Source organism: Phalacrocorax aristotelis, chromosome 13 (assembly GCF_949628215.1).
Source record: "Phalacrocorax aristotelis chromosome 13, bGulAri2.1, whole genome shotgun sequence".
Taxonomy (NCBI): domain Eukaryota; kingdom Metazoa; phylum Chordata; class Aves; order Suliformes; family Phalacrocoracidae; genus Phalacrocorax; species Phalacrocorax aristotelis.
Window position 1 is genome coordinate 9,026,981 of NC_134288.1, and position 15,227 is coordinate 9,042,207.

The following is a 15,227-nucleotide window of genomic DNA, read 5'->3' on the forward strand; positions in this document are numbered from 1 at the left end:
GTGCCCAGGACAGACAATGGCAGCCCCTGTGGCCCAGCCACCAGCATCACCTCAGGCACCACACGGGGGCAGGGGCTGCCCATCCCCAGAAGCCACGCACTGCCCTGCCCGTCCAGGCCAGCGCACGGACCCACCGGAGCGCATCCACGCAGTGAGGTGAGCGGTGTGGATCCAGGGGGAACCCTCCCAGCCAGACAGCTGGCAGCAATAACTCATGGCATGGGGCGCCCGTGGGTGAGCATGCCGGGGCTGCCTGCAGCTCTACATCTGCAGGGTCAGGATCTGGCCAGCTACCCAGCACGTCATGCAGAGGGGGACGGTCCTACCACAATGCCTGGGATCAGTGTGACCAGGCAGATGTCTGGTCCTGCTCCCCAACATGCACCACAGGAGCAGGGGCTGCAGCCCCACTGGCTGTGCCACAAGGTGGGGAGGCATCCAGTGATGCCACCACAAAGGGCAGGTGCTGCTGCTCTGCCCGGGGCAGCAGAGCTGCCTGCAGCAGCACAGAGCCCGCAGAGCTGCTGGGACAGGGCCGCGGCTGCTCGCTGCATTAACGACCTCGTGCAGAAGAAACCCAGAGTCGGCTTAATAGCAAGGAAAACAGTGGAGCTGCAGAGCAGCAGAAATAAATCAGGCTGGAAATGGAGCGGCAGTGAAGACGGTGCTGCTGGAGCGGTGCAGCCCTGAGCGGAGGCCCAGAGGGGAGCGGGGGGCAGGGACCATGCAGGGCCAGGGAGCGAAAGGACATGGTGCTGGGCAGAGCAGCTCAGTGGGTGACCAACCCAGCGGCACAGGGAAACCTGGGCGGCTGAGCCTGGTCCCTGGCCCTGGGCAGGAGAGGGGCTCCCCACCATGCACCCACCCCCACTGCCATGGCCCTACAGCCAGGGCAATCGGACTGCCAGAAGCAGCAGCACCACCAGGCAGGCTGCCTGCATGGGCAGGGTTACAGACCTGCACACCAAGCCCACAGTGAGAGCCATCCCCTCTACCAGCCTTGAGTGTAGAGCCCAGCAGTGCCCAGGGGTGCAGGGATGGTGCAGGAGCCACCCATAAGCCAGGGCAGTGCAGCCACCCATGCACCACGGCAGCCCAAGACAGACCCCGCGACCATTTGGAGCAGCCCAGTCCTTTGAAGACTGCTTGCCTCCTGCCAGTTGACTCATATTTGGGATCCTGGGAGCCAGTTTGCCTGTGTGCAGTGGTGATTCACCATCTGCAATTTCGCCGGCAGATGCGGTGCTCCTGGCTGACCAGGAGGTGAAGCCCTGAGCGCCACAGGTGATGCTGACTGACCCCCCCACCTCTTGCTGGTCCCTGGGCTCCTCTGGCATGGGGCAGCAGGGCAGCAGTGTCACTGATGGTGCAGCCAAACTGTGGGGCAGAGCCCCACAAGCTCCTCCTGCACAGGAATGGTCATGGCGGCAGCAGCGGGACACCCAGCCCACAAGTCCAGCTGGCCTCACTCTGGAGCCCCCTTGGATGCATGAACAATACCATGCGCTGCACCACCAGCATGTGCCCTGCCGTGTGTCACCCACTGAAGGGTGCATGAAAGGTTCCCAGTGTGGACCTAACACTCTCCTTGCTCAGGGTTTGGTCTAAAGCGCTGCACCCAGCACTCATTAGGTAACAGCAGCGGCACGGGCTGGCACCCACCGGCTTGCCACGGCTCCCACCCACCGCACCAGCTCCAGGGACCGTGTGGACCAGAGGCATCCACCACACCAACAGTGATGCCCTCCAAGCCAATGGCAGGGCCCGTCCACAGCATGGGGGCAAGAGGGTGCAGGACGAGGGGTATCCGGAGCCCACCTCCCCACGCCCCAGGATGGAGCGGGGCCGGGTGGCACCTCAAGGGCACAGGGGTGGGGGCAGCCTGGCAGGGGGGACATGCCCACAGCCTGGTGAGGCCCTGGGATCCCACTGGGAGAGCGGAACCCACAGGGGCCTCGCCTCACCGCCTTGTAGCCGGCAGACGACATCACCGTGCTGGTTTCCATGGCAACAGCGAGCCACGGCCGCCTCGGCTCCCGCTCTTATGTAACGGCGCAGGCGGCCGGACGCCGGCCCCGCATGGCACCCGCGCCCCAGCCCACCAGCACCCGCCGGACAGCACAGCTGTGCCCCCCGGCCCCCCGACCCCACAGGACCAGCACCACCCAGCTCCACATGACAGACACCAGCAGCACCCCGGGGTGCCCACGCTCCGACCTGCCAGCACCACATCAGCATCCAAACCTCACACTCCCTCCATCCCCCAGGCCAGGGCACCACCCCTCTCTGGCACTGCAGGCACTGTGGCCCAGTGCTGGCATCACCTGGGCGGCCAGGGCTGCCCCGGGGCATAGGAGCCCCTCGCCTGCTGGTGCTGCTGGGAGGACCGGCACTAGAGAGGCCCCAAGCTGGTGAGAGGTGGGGACACAGGGATGTGCATGGAGCACAGCTCCAGCATCCCCAGGGCATGGCTTGGGGGGACCCCCCGCCATCCACCTCGCCCCTGGCCCCACAGGCTGGAAGGAGTTAAGTGCCCGGGCCGCGGGGTCCCAGGTGATATGTGGTCCCCGCTCCTGCTGGAGACCATTTTGCCGCAGAGGGGCTGGTGCAGCTTCTCCCCAGCAGCTGCCACAGGATTTGTAGTCTGTGAAGGCAGAGGCAGGCAGGGGCACCGCAGCCCGTCCCGGGCAGGGCCCACCCCGTTCCCCACCCACTACCACCACAGTCAGACCCTGCCCAGCGGCACCGAGGGGGTGACACCTCCTGGCTGTGGGGGCATGCGGGACACTGCGAGGTCCCACCAGTACCTGCCGGGCCTGACTGTATCCCACTCCCCCAGCACAACCCAGGGATGAGTGGCACCAGGACAGAAGCACAGGACGGGGCTGAGCAGCACCGAGGCCAGGCAGCCCAGCACGGGAGAATTGGCACGAGCAGAGCAGAGCCAAGCCGTGCCAGGCTTCGATCCCAGCGTTCAGCCGCCCCCCCCTCCCCAGGGATCACTCAACATGAATCGGCCTTTTAATTTGCTGCGGCGGCTGGAAGGGCTCACGGCGGGATTGCTGGCAGGAACCCGCAGCCCCGCTGTGGGCACTGCACGGTCCTGCTTGTGGCAGGGGTTACCACTCCCCCTGCCTGTCCAGGGCATCCCACAGCTAACCCCGCTGCCTGTCCAAGGCATCTCACAGCTAACCCCGCTGCCTGTCCCAGCAGCCCAGGACCCCCAGAGCCAAGGGACCACCCGTGTGTGCCTGGGAGCTCACCTGCCCCAGAGGGCAGCACTCAGGCTGCAGCACCAGCCACAATGTGATCTCCTAATGGCTTTTTACTCAGCCCTAAATTGGGTTGGGAAGCGTCATGTCCCTTATCCCAAATCCTCCCTAATCGCTTTACATAGCACAAGGCACTGAGCATTGGCTGGGGGGAGCCCAGGCTGCCAAACCCTATGGGCTAATTAACCAGAGCTGCTGCCGGGGCTGCTGTCTGCTCCTGCCCAGCTGCAGCCAGCCCGTCCCTGCCACGGCACACCACGAGGGCCAGCTCCCTCACGGCTGCCATGCACAGCAAGCCCTGGCCAGGGACATCGGGCACTGGGGCTGTGGTGCCAGCCAGGAGGAACAACGGGTGAGGGGGGACACAGTGGGGTCAGCTCCAGCCCCACACTGCCCCTGTGCCTCCTCCTCTGCTCCTGCAGTGCCCCAGGGCCCGCCAGGTGCTGGCACAAGGGTGCTGACAACTCAGGGACCCCCGTGCAGGCCTGGCCACTGGCCCCTCATGCACACCCCCCCCAGTCCCACCAGCCCCAGGGACAGCAGCAGTGTGGCGGCTACTCACAGTGCCTGTGGATGCCCCGGGGCTCCCCTGGAGGCGCACAGGGCACCTTGACTTTTGCCAGAGCATTCGATGGCACCAGCTGACAAGCAGCCTCCTCCTGCTCCCCAGGGCTCTGCCCGCATCCAGCAGCAAGGGACACCCCAGGGTGACCCCGGCAGCCCAGCAAGCATACAGGTGAGCACGTGGGCCTGGCTGATGTCCTCAGCTGCTGCCGTTTTGCAGGAGCTGCTGGCCAGGAAGCCACAGTTCTCTTCTGTCACTCCTGGCCATCAAGGGGACTTGGCTGCACAGCCACTGGTCTCGTCCTGGGTTGCTGGCCTGGGGGTCCCTAAGGCAGATGGGGATGGCCAAGGGGCCCTTATGGCAGCTGGTACCTCTGCTCCCACCCAGGTATCCTTCTTCCCTGAGCAAGGGTATCTGCCAGCTGCCCTGGGTAGGGTAATCCTCGGAGAGGCCACAGACCCCACTGTGGCCCCCATCAAGGCAGAGACCACCGGTGGCCAGAGCAGCCCTCACTTCTGTTAGCAGTGTGCACAGCAGTGCCAGCTCCCTGCTGCAGCGTGGCGATGGGGTGGGGTGTGGGGGGGTGGTGGGATGCTATCTCCACCCCAGGGCTGCGCTTTCCCCCTCCAGCCAGCAGGCACACCAAGTGGCCTTTCGGGCTGGATTCTTTCGCTGCCTGACCCAAATTGGACCAACTGCTACTTCAGACCTATCCTCTTCCTTCCTAAACCCGGGATTATCCTCCCTTTGATCAGCCGGCCCTGCAGGCGCAGGATTTCCAGCACAGGCGCTTTGACTGGCTGCATTTAAACAGCTTCCCAGATTCTCCAACAGCCCATGCCCTGCCTTGGAAATGGCCATGGACACAAGCTCCAGCAAAGCTCCCAGCCGCGGGTCTCCCCTCCTTGGGCATCCCGGTGCCTCCAGGCTGGAGCACCATCATGGCAGCCTGCAGTGGGGTTGCATCTGACATTTCCACACCCCAAACAGAGCAGTGCAAGCTGCCAGCCTGGACACCACAGGCAGCATCCCTGCCTTCTCCCCCGCTCCCCACTGCCTCCCCAGAGGGTCTGCCACCAGCCCAGCCCACGCCAGGCTGCCAGGGCTGGAGACCTTCCAGCCCTTGTCAGGAGCCTCTTGCAGGCTGTCCAGAGTGGGGACCTGAGTAGGGACACTGCTCGGCCTTTCTGATGGAAATGGCCTAAGTGGTACCCAAGGCCTCAGCAGTTCCACTGGGCTCGGCAAGTTGCCGGCCAGCCAGTGCTGGAACAGCCAGGACATGGGGGGGCCCGCTGGCATGCAACAGTTCTGCCCCTCCCCCAGGTCATCCATGGTCCCCACAGACAGAACCCTGCAGGGAGCTCAGTGCGACCCTTGGTGGGGGGGGCAATCCCACACACCCCTGCAGCAGCCACCCTCAGCACGGATGCAGAAGGCCCTGCTGTGCCCCTCCCTGGAGATGCTTCCCTGCTCTCCCAAGCACCCCAGGGCCCCTGCCACCTCCAGCCCTGCACCTGCCAGCACACAGGGCACCATCTCGCCAGGCCTGGCTCCAGGGACAGTCTGCCTGGTCCATCTGTAGCAGCACTGTGTCCAACCCTCCTGTCAGACCCCAGCAAGGCAGAAACGCCTGCCGCCACACCGCTAGCACTGCTGTGATGGAAACACAGCGAGTGGGGTAGATCCTAGTGCTGGGGATGGTGACAGCCCAGGGAAGGGCACTGTCCGCGGCCAGCACAGCTCTCCCCAGCTCAGCAAGGTGCCCCAAGAAGACTCCTGCCAGCCCTGACCTTGAGTGGAGCCATGAATAAACAACCAAATAAACAGGCTCAGGTCGGCGGAGCAGAGCGAACACCAAAAGCCTCATCGTGCCTGTGCCCAGAGCCTCACTGCAGGCAGCCAGGGACTTCTGCAGCGACTGCCAGAGTTGGCTGTCCCCTCCTGGCTTGAGCTTTCAGCAGACCCCACGAGGGGACCTGTTGGGGGGCTGGGGGGAGTCAGACAAGCACTGCAGGTACCCTCGGGTACATCGCTGCATTTCCATGGCTCCAACCCACCCCTGTGCCCAACAGAAACACCTGCAGGAGAGGGTGCTGCACTGGCCCAGCTGCCTGGGGCTGGATGTGGCCCTGCAGCGGCCCGACGACCCTCTGCAGCAGCTCAGCTGTTGGCGGGTGCCCCAGGGAGAGCTCAGGCCAAAGCGCCAGCAGTCGCACGGCCGCTGCCAGGGCCTGGCAGCCCCACCACCCGCGGGGCTGCAGCCCCGTCCCCTCGCCTGCAGCAGCGCTGCCCGCCTGCACTGCACCGGGGCTGCAGCATGCCCAGCATGGCATGGGTTGGCAGGGAATGGCACGGCTTGTACCGGACTGGCAGGGCACGGCATGGGCTAGACCGAGCCGACCAGCTCGGCTTGGCTTGGCACGGCACAAGAAGGCACGGCACGGCTCAGCTCGGCACGGCACAGCTCGGCACTGCAGAGCGCAGCGGACCCGGACCCAGCGGCTCCTGCCGGCCCCGGCGCAGGGCCCGGACGGCCGCTTCAGCACCGCGGACAGCGGCGGCGGCGGCAGCGGCACGGGGGGGCTGAGCCCCGGGGGGCGGCGGGTGCGGGGCGGGGGGGGGGGCGGCGCGGATGGGGGGCGCCAGCGGATGGGGGGCTGCCGGGGATCGGGGGAGGCGGCAGCGGGGCGGGATAGGGGGGCGGCAGCCGGAGATGGGGGGCGGCAGTAGGGAGGGATGGGGGGGCGGCGGTAGGGAGGGATGGGGGGGCGGCAACGGGGATGGGGGAGGCGGTAGGGAGGAATAGGGAGAAGGTAGCCGGGGATGGGTGGGCGGCAGCCGGAGGGGGGTAGGCGGTAGGGAGGGATAGGTAGGAGGTAGCCGGGGTAGGGGGAGCGGCAGCCGGGCGCGGGGACCCCTGCGGGGGTCCCGGGCGGGCGGGAGCACGCCGGTGCACGGGCCGCCGGAGGCTGCCCGGGAGACGGCAGTGGCCGGCACTCGGCGGGATCGCCCGGAGCGCAGCCCGCAGCCCCCGCCCGGGAGGAGGCTCCCCGGGAAGCCCCGGGCACGGCTCGTCCCCGCCGCGCTGCTCCAGCCGCGCCGCCTTTTCCCGGGGATGCCGCAGCGGCGGGAGCGGGTCCGGGGCTGCGCGGAGGCGCCGGCAGCGGAAGCAGCCCCGCACCGCCCGCCGCAGCCCCGCGGGGCCGCGGACCAAGAGCCGCCGTCGCAGCCGGTACCGGTGCCGGTGCTGTCCGCCTGCCCCGCGGCGGGATCCGGCGTCCGCGGCACCCCCAGCCCCCGGCTCCGCGCCGCCTCCGCCACCCGCTCGGCGCCGAGCCTCGGCCCCCAGCCCAGCAGGGGCGGGCGCTCCGGGATCCTCCGACCCGCGGGTCCCCCCCGGTCCCGGTCCCGGTGCCGGTCCCTCACCTTGGCTGGCGCCGCCGTCGCCGTCCTCGCAATCGGCCAGGTTGTTCAGCATGGCGCCGGCTGCCCGCGGCCGCACGCTGCTGCCCGGGAGCTGCGAGCGCCGCGCTCCGCAGCCAGCCGCGTCCCCGCGCCGCCCCCCGCCGCCGCCGGTGGGAGGGGGCTGCAGTGCGGAGGAGCCCGGGCTCACGGCTCGCTGCTGCCGGCGGAGCCCAGCCCGGCCGCTCACTTCATCACGTATGCAGGAGGCATTGCCCCCGCCGCTGTGGGGAGGGGAGCAGCGGCAGGCAGGGGCGAGGCGGGGGAGGGCGCGGAGCGGAGCGCACGCCGCCTCCCGGCTGAGCCAGGCGCGGGGGGGGGGGAACTAGGGCACGGCAGCGCTGCGGGCCCCGGCTGGCGCGGGCGGGACAGCCCCGCATCCCGCACACCAGCCCCCTGCATCCCGCACACCAGCCCCCTGCATCCCGCACCGGCCCCCGGTGGAGCTCCGGGACCGGGCAGCCGGCTCCGGGTGTGCAGCAGGGCAGAGACCCTGCGCCTGCGGGACCGACGCATCCCCAAGGGACACTGAGGCCTGGGGTCAGGGCAACCCCCTGCCCAGGCAGACCCCGGCCCCTGCCTGTGGCGAGGCCAGCGGCGAGCAGCTCCCAGCTGTGGGCCACTCCCGGGTAAGGCAGTGCCAGCCATGCTGAGGACCCCTCTGCAGGCAGCAGGGCCACGGCTGGGGGTGAAGCCCCCCCAACCCCAGCAGCAGCCACCATCATCCAAGAGCACCTCGGAGAGGAGGAGGATGGCCAAACCACCCAGCAGTGGGGCCAAGGGTCCGGCAGAGGCTGCTGACACCTCTCTGCCCAGCTGGGCTGCAGCAGCCCACAGACAGGAGCAGGCTTGGCCTGACACCCCTCGGGTCTCCAGGGGGGACAGAGTCACACCGTGCCCAGGAACACCCTGACACAGCCTCCCCCCGCCCCCCTCCCCGACCTGCAGCGCAGCAGGTCCAGGGCTGACCCTGGAGAAGGGCTGTGAAGGAGCTGACCCCCCCCGGGCCCTGCTGCCTCACGCGAGCCCCCGGCCCTCACAGCCTGTCCCCCGACATGGCCACGGGGCTCAGGGCCACCTTTGGATTGAGGGCTGCTGGCAGGACCCCGCACTGACCCCGCAGGGCCACTCGCAGCCCACCCTTCTCTCACCCACTTAATCCAGGAGGATCCCAGAGCCGTAGCTGGCTGCAGCTCCCGGCATCTCCTCCGGAGCGGGCTGAGATCATGACAGCCCGCTGGCGTTAGTTACTTCTTGACGGCTGTAATTAATTGTTTACTTTCTCCTGGTACGGGGCCAGCTGCTCTGCAGCGCAGAGGCTCCCTGGCCCTCACCTTGCTGGGCGGGAGGGCTCGTACCCCTTGCACTGGCCCTGCCAGCAGCCCCAGACCCTGCCCAGCCTGCTGCAGCCAGGACCCCTGGGCCTGGCGTACCCTGGGAGCCACACCGGCACAGCCCCAGCTCCACGGCAGACGGTGCAGGATGGCCCACAGGCAAGGTGGCCAGCTCAGGGCTGCCCCAGCAGGGGCAGAACACTGCCACCAGCCCCCTTGCTCAGCCCCCACCCTCCCCTCCCTGCCCAGGACCCTGCGCACCGTCCACAGTGTGGGGCTGCCCCTGCCAAGCCACAGCAGCACTGTTCCCTCACCCCCACGTCCCTTGGCCTTGAGCGGGAGCCAGCACTGGAGCAAGGGGCTGGCCTGCTCCCAAGGGACGGGACTGGCCCCTGCACACTGCACAGCCAGGGCTGCAGGCAGGATGCAGTGGGCAGAGCCGCTCTCCCTGGTGGGTCCAGGGGGGGTTTGCAGAGCCCACCCACACGCAGAGGCCACGGCTGGGCAGAGGGGCGGTGGGCTGGGGGCTGTGTGGGGGCCAGACAGCCACGGCAAGTGCCGAGCACCAAGAGGGTGGTTTTGTGCAGGAGGCCGCAGCGCGTGGGCTCCGCACAAGAGGGATTTTCCTGCTAAAACAGATGGGGGGAGGGAGCACGTGAAAGACCACGAATCCCGTAATCCCTGGATTATGGCTCCATTTCAGGGGCTGGGATTTGCCAGCAGTGCAGGGGGGCTACACTATCGACTGCACTTGCTGAGCCCATGCATAGGGTCCCACCAGCATGGGGGGGCACACTGAGGGTGTCCCTGGAGCAGAGCCAGACCGAGGGGGCTCGACCCACCAGCACAGCACTGACCTAACCCTGGCCCGTGAGCGTGATTCCCCAGGGCTGGGGTAGGTGGCTCCAGCGTGCTGGGAGCGGAGAGGCTTGACATGGCTTGGGCAGCACCCGTGCTCTTGCGCTGCCTTCAGCTCTGATGCCAGACCCCCTTCCCAGCACCCTGCAGTGACCAGGGTGCTGGGAAAGGGGTCTGGCACCAGAGCTGAAGGCAGCGCAAGGGCATGGGCAGAGGAGCTGGGGATGCAGGGAGGCAGAGGGCTTTCCCTGGGCATGGGGGGTGATCAACTGCAAATGGCCCCTAAGCCCAGGCACAGGCAGGATCCTGGCATCAGTGCCTCACTTAATGCAAAGAATGATGAGGGAGAGCTGTACAGCTCTTCCAGGCCAAGGGGTTGGCACAGCACAGCCGGACCACCCCCCCACAATGCCTCTGCACACCCCCAGGATGGAGACTGCTGGGCTGTGTGAAACCCCCAGAGCCAGAGCTGGTCTGGGACACAGAGCATCCCTGCAAACCACCCTGTGCCACTGCAAACCCCTCAGAGACCCCAAGCACGTCCCAGACCCCTCTGCACCCACTGCATCATGCAGAGCCCAGGTGGGGAGAACTGTCCCTGCAGCCCTTCCCAGGGCCGGCGTCCCACCAGCCGGCTGCATAGCTCTTGCCTGTCTTGTCACCAGCAGTGGTCAAACCTCCCAGGAGCAAGGCACGTGCCAGAGGCTCTGGGAAACCTCCTGAGGGCACAGAGTGGGCAGCCTGACAGCAGCCCAGGTGGGAGGCAAGGGCAGCCATGCTGTGAGGATACTGGTGGGCACACTGCACTGCCTGCAGCAATCCCTGGACACCATCAGCAGCCTGCCTGACCCACATCCTGCCTGAATGGGAGATCCCGCGGTCCCAGCTTGGCAGGGTGCTCCTCACAGCACTGGGGGCTTGAGGGCATGAGGCCAGCAGCCCCCAGGATAACAAAGAGCTGGGGCAGGAGAGACCTCAAAAGATGGAAGGGGGGGAGCTCGGAGGTGCAGTGGGGCATGGAGGGTAGCGATGCACACACACAGCCAGGGGCTGTGCTGGAGGATTTGCATCATGGCGTGCCCTGCACCGCTCTGTTCTGCCAGCCCCATGAGCCTGGGAGCAGCACATCCTGCAGCACCTCAGCAGGATGGAGGGGCCTTGCTCATCCCCATCCAGACAGGTCAGGGTCCTGCAACCAGCACCAGGGCAAAAACAGAGCCTGAAGGTGACATGGGTGTCAGCTGGGACCTGCCACCAGCTCCAGTGGTGGGACAGGATGTGGAGGGATGGTGTCGTGTGAGGCTGGGAGCAGAACCACAGGGAGCCAGGAGCTGGTGCAGCTACCCAAGGCCAAGAACAGAAGGGTGGCAGTGAGGCAGGGCAGGAGGACATGAACTCCTGGGCCACAAGAGCCCCGCACCATGCACAGCTGGTACAATATCCTGGCTGCCCTGCCCAGATGTCTTGCCAGCAGTGGGGCTGTGGCAGTGGTGGCCGGGCAGCCCAGCACAGGGATCAGCCATGGAAGCAACCTCCTCCCACCAAGCCCCATGCCCAGGTAGCGCAGAGAAGGAGCCCCACCGAAGCAGCCCTGCGCCGGCTGCAGTGCCCCAGGGATGCCAGGCTGCCACAGCTGAGTAAGGGCTGGAGGGCGCAGTGCCGCTGAGAAGCAGTTGCACAGCTATCACTGGCTGCTCTCAAAAGGGTTGGGCGCAGGAGCACAGCTCACCAAGGTGCTGGGGTGTCCTGTGTCCCACACGGCACCCCCTGCCAGGACCACAGCTTGTGCAAGCTCCCCCAGCCCCTAGTGCCCTGCTGGAGCATCCCGTGGTGGGTTTGGCTGCACGGAGAGGCCTCAGGAATGTGCTGCAGGTGGCAGCTGGAGCTTGGGCTGCACCAGCCCCCCCCGGGAGCAGTCCTACATCCCCTGTGCCATGCAACTCCTCTATGCACAGCCCCTTGGTGCTTTTAACAACCTCTCCCAAGGGCATCCAGTCTCCCACAAACCTGCCTTTCATGGCTCTGGGCTGGGGGAGCCAAGGGGACTGGGGGAGCTGGGGCGCCACAGCAGTGGGGGGTGGTGGGCAGGGGAGGCAGGGCCCCCCGTGCACGCCGCCTCTGCAGAGCCTGTCCCTTGCATGCACCGCTCTGCACTCAGTGCCTGGTGCCTCAAGCGTGGGCTGCCCTGGCAACCCACGGGGGACCCTGCCACAGCTCTGGCACCCCGGCCCCCCAGGGCAGCGGCCCGCAGTGGGGTGTCCCTGCAGCCGGTATGCAGCTAGGGCTGGTGGGGCCCACACGGGCACCCAAGGCCCACCCCCTACGGGTGCCCACCCCCCGCCCGGGGCCGGCCCCCAGAACGGCTGCCCCACACAGCCCTGCCCACGGCCCCACGGCCCCGCCCTCCCCTGGCGGGTCTGGGAGAGCGCTGAACTCCCCCCCCCCCCCAGCATCAGGAGCCGCCGGCAGGGATGACACCGGGCCCGGTTTCCATGGCAACGAGAGAGGCTCCTTAACCAGTTCGTTGCCATGGCGACTGCCGCCGAGCCCGGCTGCCTCGGGATACGGGGGGGCTCCGCTCCAGAGGTGCCCCGGTGTCCCCCCGAGCCAGGGCAGCCGCCCCACGGCCAGCGCCCCGGGGCGGGGGGTCCCAGGGGAGGCCCACCCGATCCTCGGCTCCGCGGAAGGCCCAGCCCTTCCCACGCCGCGGGTGTTGGGGAGACTCTCTTGGGGGCGGCCGCAGCGGCCGGGTCCCGCGGACGGCTGAGGGGCGGGACCGGGTGGGGCGGGGCGGGGCAGGGTGGGGCTCACCACCACCCCCCCGTCCCGTCCCGGCAGCACCCCCTGGCGGCTGCGAGGCCCTGCGCAGCCCCGGCCGCCCCCACCAAAATCCGCGGGCCCCGCACAGACCCCGCGCCGGCCGCGGCCGTCCCGTCCTGTCCTGAGACCCTCCCGGGCCAACCCCAGCTCCGGCCGTGCTGCAGCAGCAACCTGCGCCCGGCCCCGGGGCCCCGCTGCGGGGCCCTGCCCACGCTCTGCCCGGCACCAGGAAGTCCCTTCCCGCGGCCACCCCGACAGCCCCAGGCCGCCCCTGCCCGGGGTTCGCATGGGGCTGAAGCCCCACCCACCCAGCGCCACCCGCGTGGGGCCGCCCACGGGCAGAGCCGGCCGGGAGGAGCAGCAGCAAAGCGGCCTCACGGTCCTGGCATGGCACAGGGAGCACGGCACCAGCCCGCTGCGGCACCAGCCCACCGGGCCAGGATGGTGGGGAGCAAGGACTCACGGGGGCCGGGTGGTCCTGCAGGGCCAGGGTCTATACTGGGGAGAGGGTCCCCACGCTGCCCCTGGGGGTCCCAATGGCTCCCCAGCACCAAGCAGCACGGCCGGCTCCAGCCCCACCTGTTCCCTCCCCAGGACCTGCGCCGAGGTCCCTGGGGCTCTGTCACCCCGTCCCAGTGTGACACTGGGAAGGGCCAGGCAGCACCACACACCCGCCTGGGACCTGGTCTCTCCCCAGCACGGCACAGGCAGCTCTCCCATCCACAGCCCCATGCCAAATCCGCAGGTGCCCAGCCCCACAGCCCTCCCATCCATCCCCCCCAGGGAGGCTGCAACCACAGCCCCAGGGCCACGGAGCAACACAGGGCATGTACTGGGGCAGCCCAGGGGCTCTCTGGCATGCTGCACCAACCCCTCAGCATGCACCCTGCCATGGCTGTGGCCAACCCACGGCATAGGGTCAGTCCCTGGGTGCCAGCCGGCAGGGCTGGGCCACTGGCTGTCCTCTGCAAGGGCACAAGGTCACAGCTCAGCTGGGGAGGGAGGCCGTCCCTGCACCTCCCCTGCCACGGCCCCTGCAGCATGCCCACGCCAGCTCTCCCACGGCCAGGCCTGCTCCTCGCCTGGCCTGCCTGTCCCCCCATGCCTGCCAAGCTGATAAGCCATTCCTGGAGAGCCACGGGCTCCAGCCACAGCTCTGGCTCAGCACCGGCTGCTCTGCTCCTGGTGCAGCCCATGGGCCAGGCCCAGCCACCCTGGGATGCTGTGGGTGACAAGTGGCCCTGAACCTGCCCACCACTGGCTCTAACCCTGCACCACCCCGCCACAGCTGGGGTCCTGGTCCGGGTGGCCCAGCGGCTGGAGCCCACTCACGGAGACACAGCATGGCCTGGCCATCGCGGCACCCGTCCGGCTGCTCACCGCCTCCCACCAGCGCCCTTCGCTGAGGGCGCAAGGTCACAGCTCCACACAGCACGGTGCTGCCATCGGCCGGGTTTCTGGGATCAATATGGCTCCGGTGACAGTGCAGGCCTGCCACCACGTCCCCTGGGCACCGTAAGGCAATGGCCTACCAGCCCCCACACCAGCGCCCACTGCAGCCTGGTGGGCCACCGCTGCCGAGGGCTAACCGCAGCCTGCCCTCCCTGTGCCCTCGTGCTGGCCCAGCTGCAGCCCCACAGCCCACCCTCCTCCACAGCTCCCCAAGGAGCAGCAAGCAGCCTCGCACCCCACAGCCATCTCCCCACATGCCAGCCATGATCCCAGCTCCATTCCGTTGCCAATCCTGCAGGAGCAGGGCCTTGTTCCAACATACCCCAGGACGGGGACTGGGCAGGGGAGCTCCCCAGGGAGTAGGAGCAGCCCCAGGGGAGAGCCTGGGAATGAGGGGTCCTGCCTGGGCAGCCAAGCCCCCACTCCCTGCTCCACACCCACCAACCCCTGAGCCCCACAGCCCCACATCAGCCCTGCTCTGGGTGTCTCCACCACCTCCGAGGGACCCGGCCAACTGACCACCGGCCCAGGGCAATGCCGCACCCCCCCACGGTGGCCTGACTGCCCTGTCCTTCCCTGCCCTCTGGACCCTCCCCGAGGACCCTGCCCCGGGAACCCTGCCCCATAGACCCTGTTCCACCGGTTCTGCCCTACCGGCTCTGCCCCTCAGACCCTTCCCCACGCACCCTACCCACAGACCTTGTCCCAGAGACCCTGCTCCACGGAGCCTCCCACGAGCCCTGCCCCACCGACCCCCCCAGAGCGCCCGCCCCGCCGGCCGTGCCCGGGCGCTCACCTCTGCCGTCGCGGCCGGGCTGGCGGCCGCCCCCAGCGCCGCGGTCGGGTCCGCGGGCGGCCGTGGGGCCGTGGCGGGGCAGCGCGGTGACGGTGAACCGCCGGCTCATGGCCCCGCCGCCTCCACAAGTGGCTCCGGGCCCCGGCGGCCGCCGAGCGCGGCCCCGCCGGGCGCTGACCGGGGTCCTAGTGCCCGCGGCACCGCCCGCCGCGCCGCCCCCGCGGCTGCAGGGCTGGCTCGGCTCGGCTCGGCGAGCACGGCTGGCTGGGCTGGCAGGGCTCGGTTCGGCCAGGCAAAGCTCGGCTCAGCTCGGCTCGGCTCGACGGGACGGACCGCGGGGTCGCGCAGCCCCGCAGCAGCCGCCGCACGGAGGGTGCTGAGACAGGACCGCGGCGGGACGGGGTGGCACTGGACGGGGCCACGCTCTGCCCCCGCCCTACGCGGAGCTGCGGCCGCTAATTGCAGCTAATTACAGCCCCGGGGCTGCGGTCGCCCCACCCTGCCACGGCCCTGCGCAGCACCCCGGACACGGCCCCGGACACGGCCCCACCGCTGGCCTCCGCGGGCCAGGCTGCAGCGGGTCCCGGCCACACGCCGTGTCCCAGCCTGTGACAAACGCCCGTCTCTACACCACCGGTGGAAAGCCGGGGATGCAGCGGAGGGCTGGT

The 15,227-nt window shown here is 68.8% G+C and overlaps 1 protein-coding gene across 4 annotated transcripts in view; it reads right to left on the reverse strand.

Moving 5' to 3' along the window:
• SLC12A5 (solute carrier family 12 member 5) overlaps nt 1-14,695 on the reverse strand; it is a 30,230-nt gene extending 15,535 nt beyond the window's left edge. For 3 of the 4 annotated variants that reach the window (XM_075109116.1, XM_075109114.1, XM_075109113.1), the window contains exon 1: nt 14,560-14,695. In XM_075109116.1, coding sequence (XP_074965217.1) covers nt 14,560-14,668 — 109 coding nt within the window. In that variant the 5' untranslated portion in view covers nt 14,669-14,695. Of the gene's footprint in view, nt 1-7,263; nt 7,355-14,559 lie in introns of those variants that run through there. The other variant, XM_075109117.1, reaches the window with a different exon arrangement.
• Between the last annotated feature and the right edge of the window lie 532 nt (nt 14,696-15,227).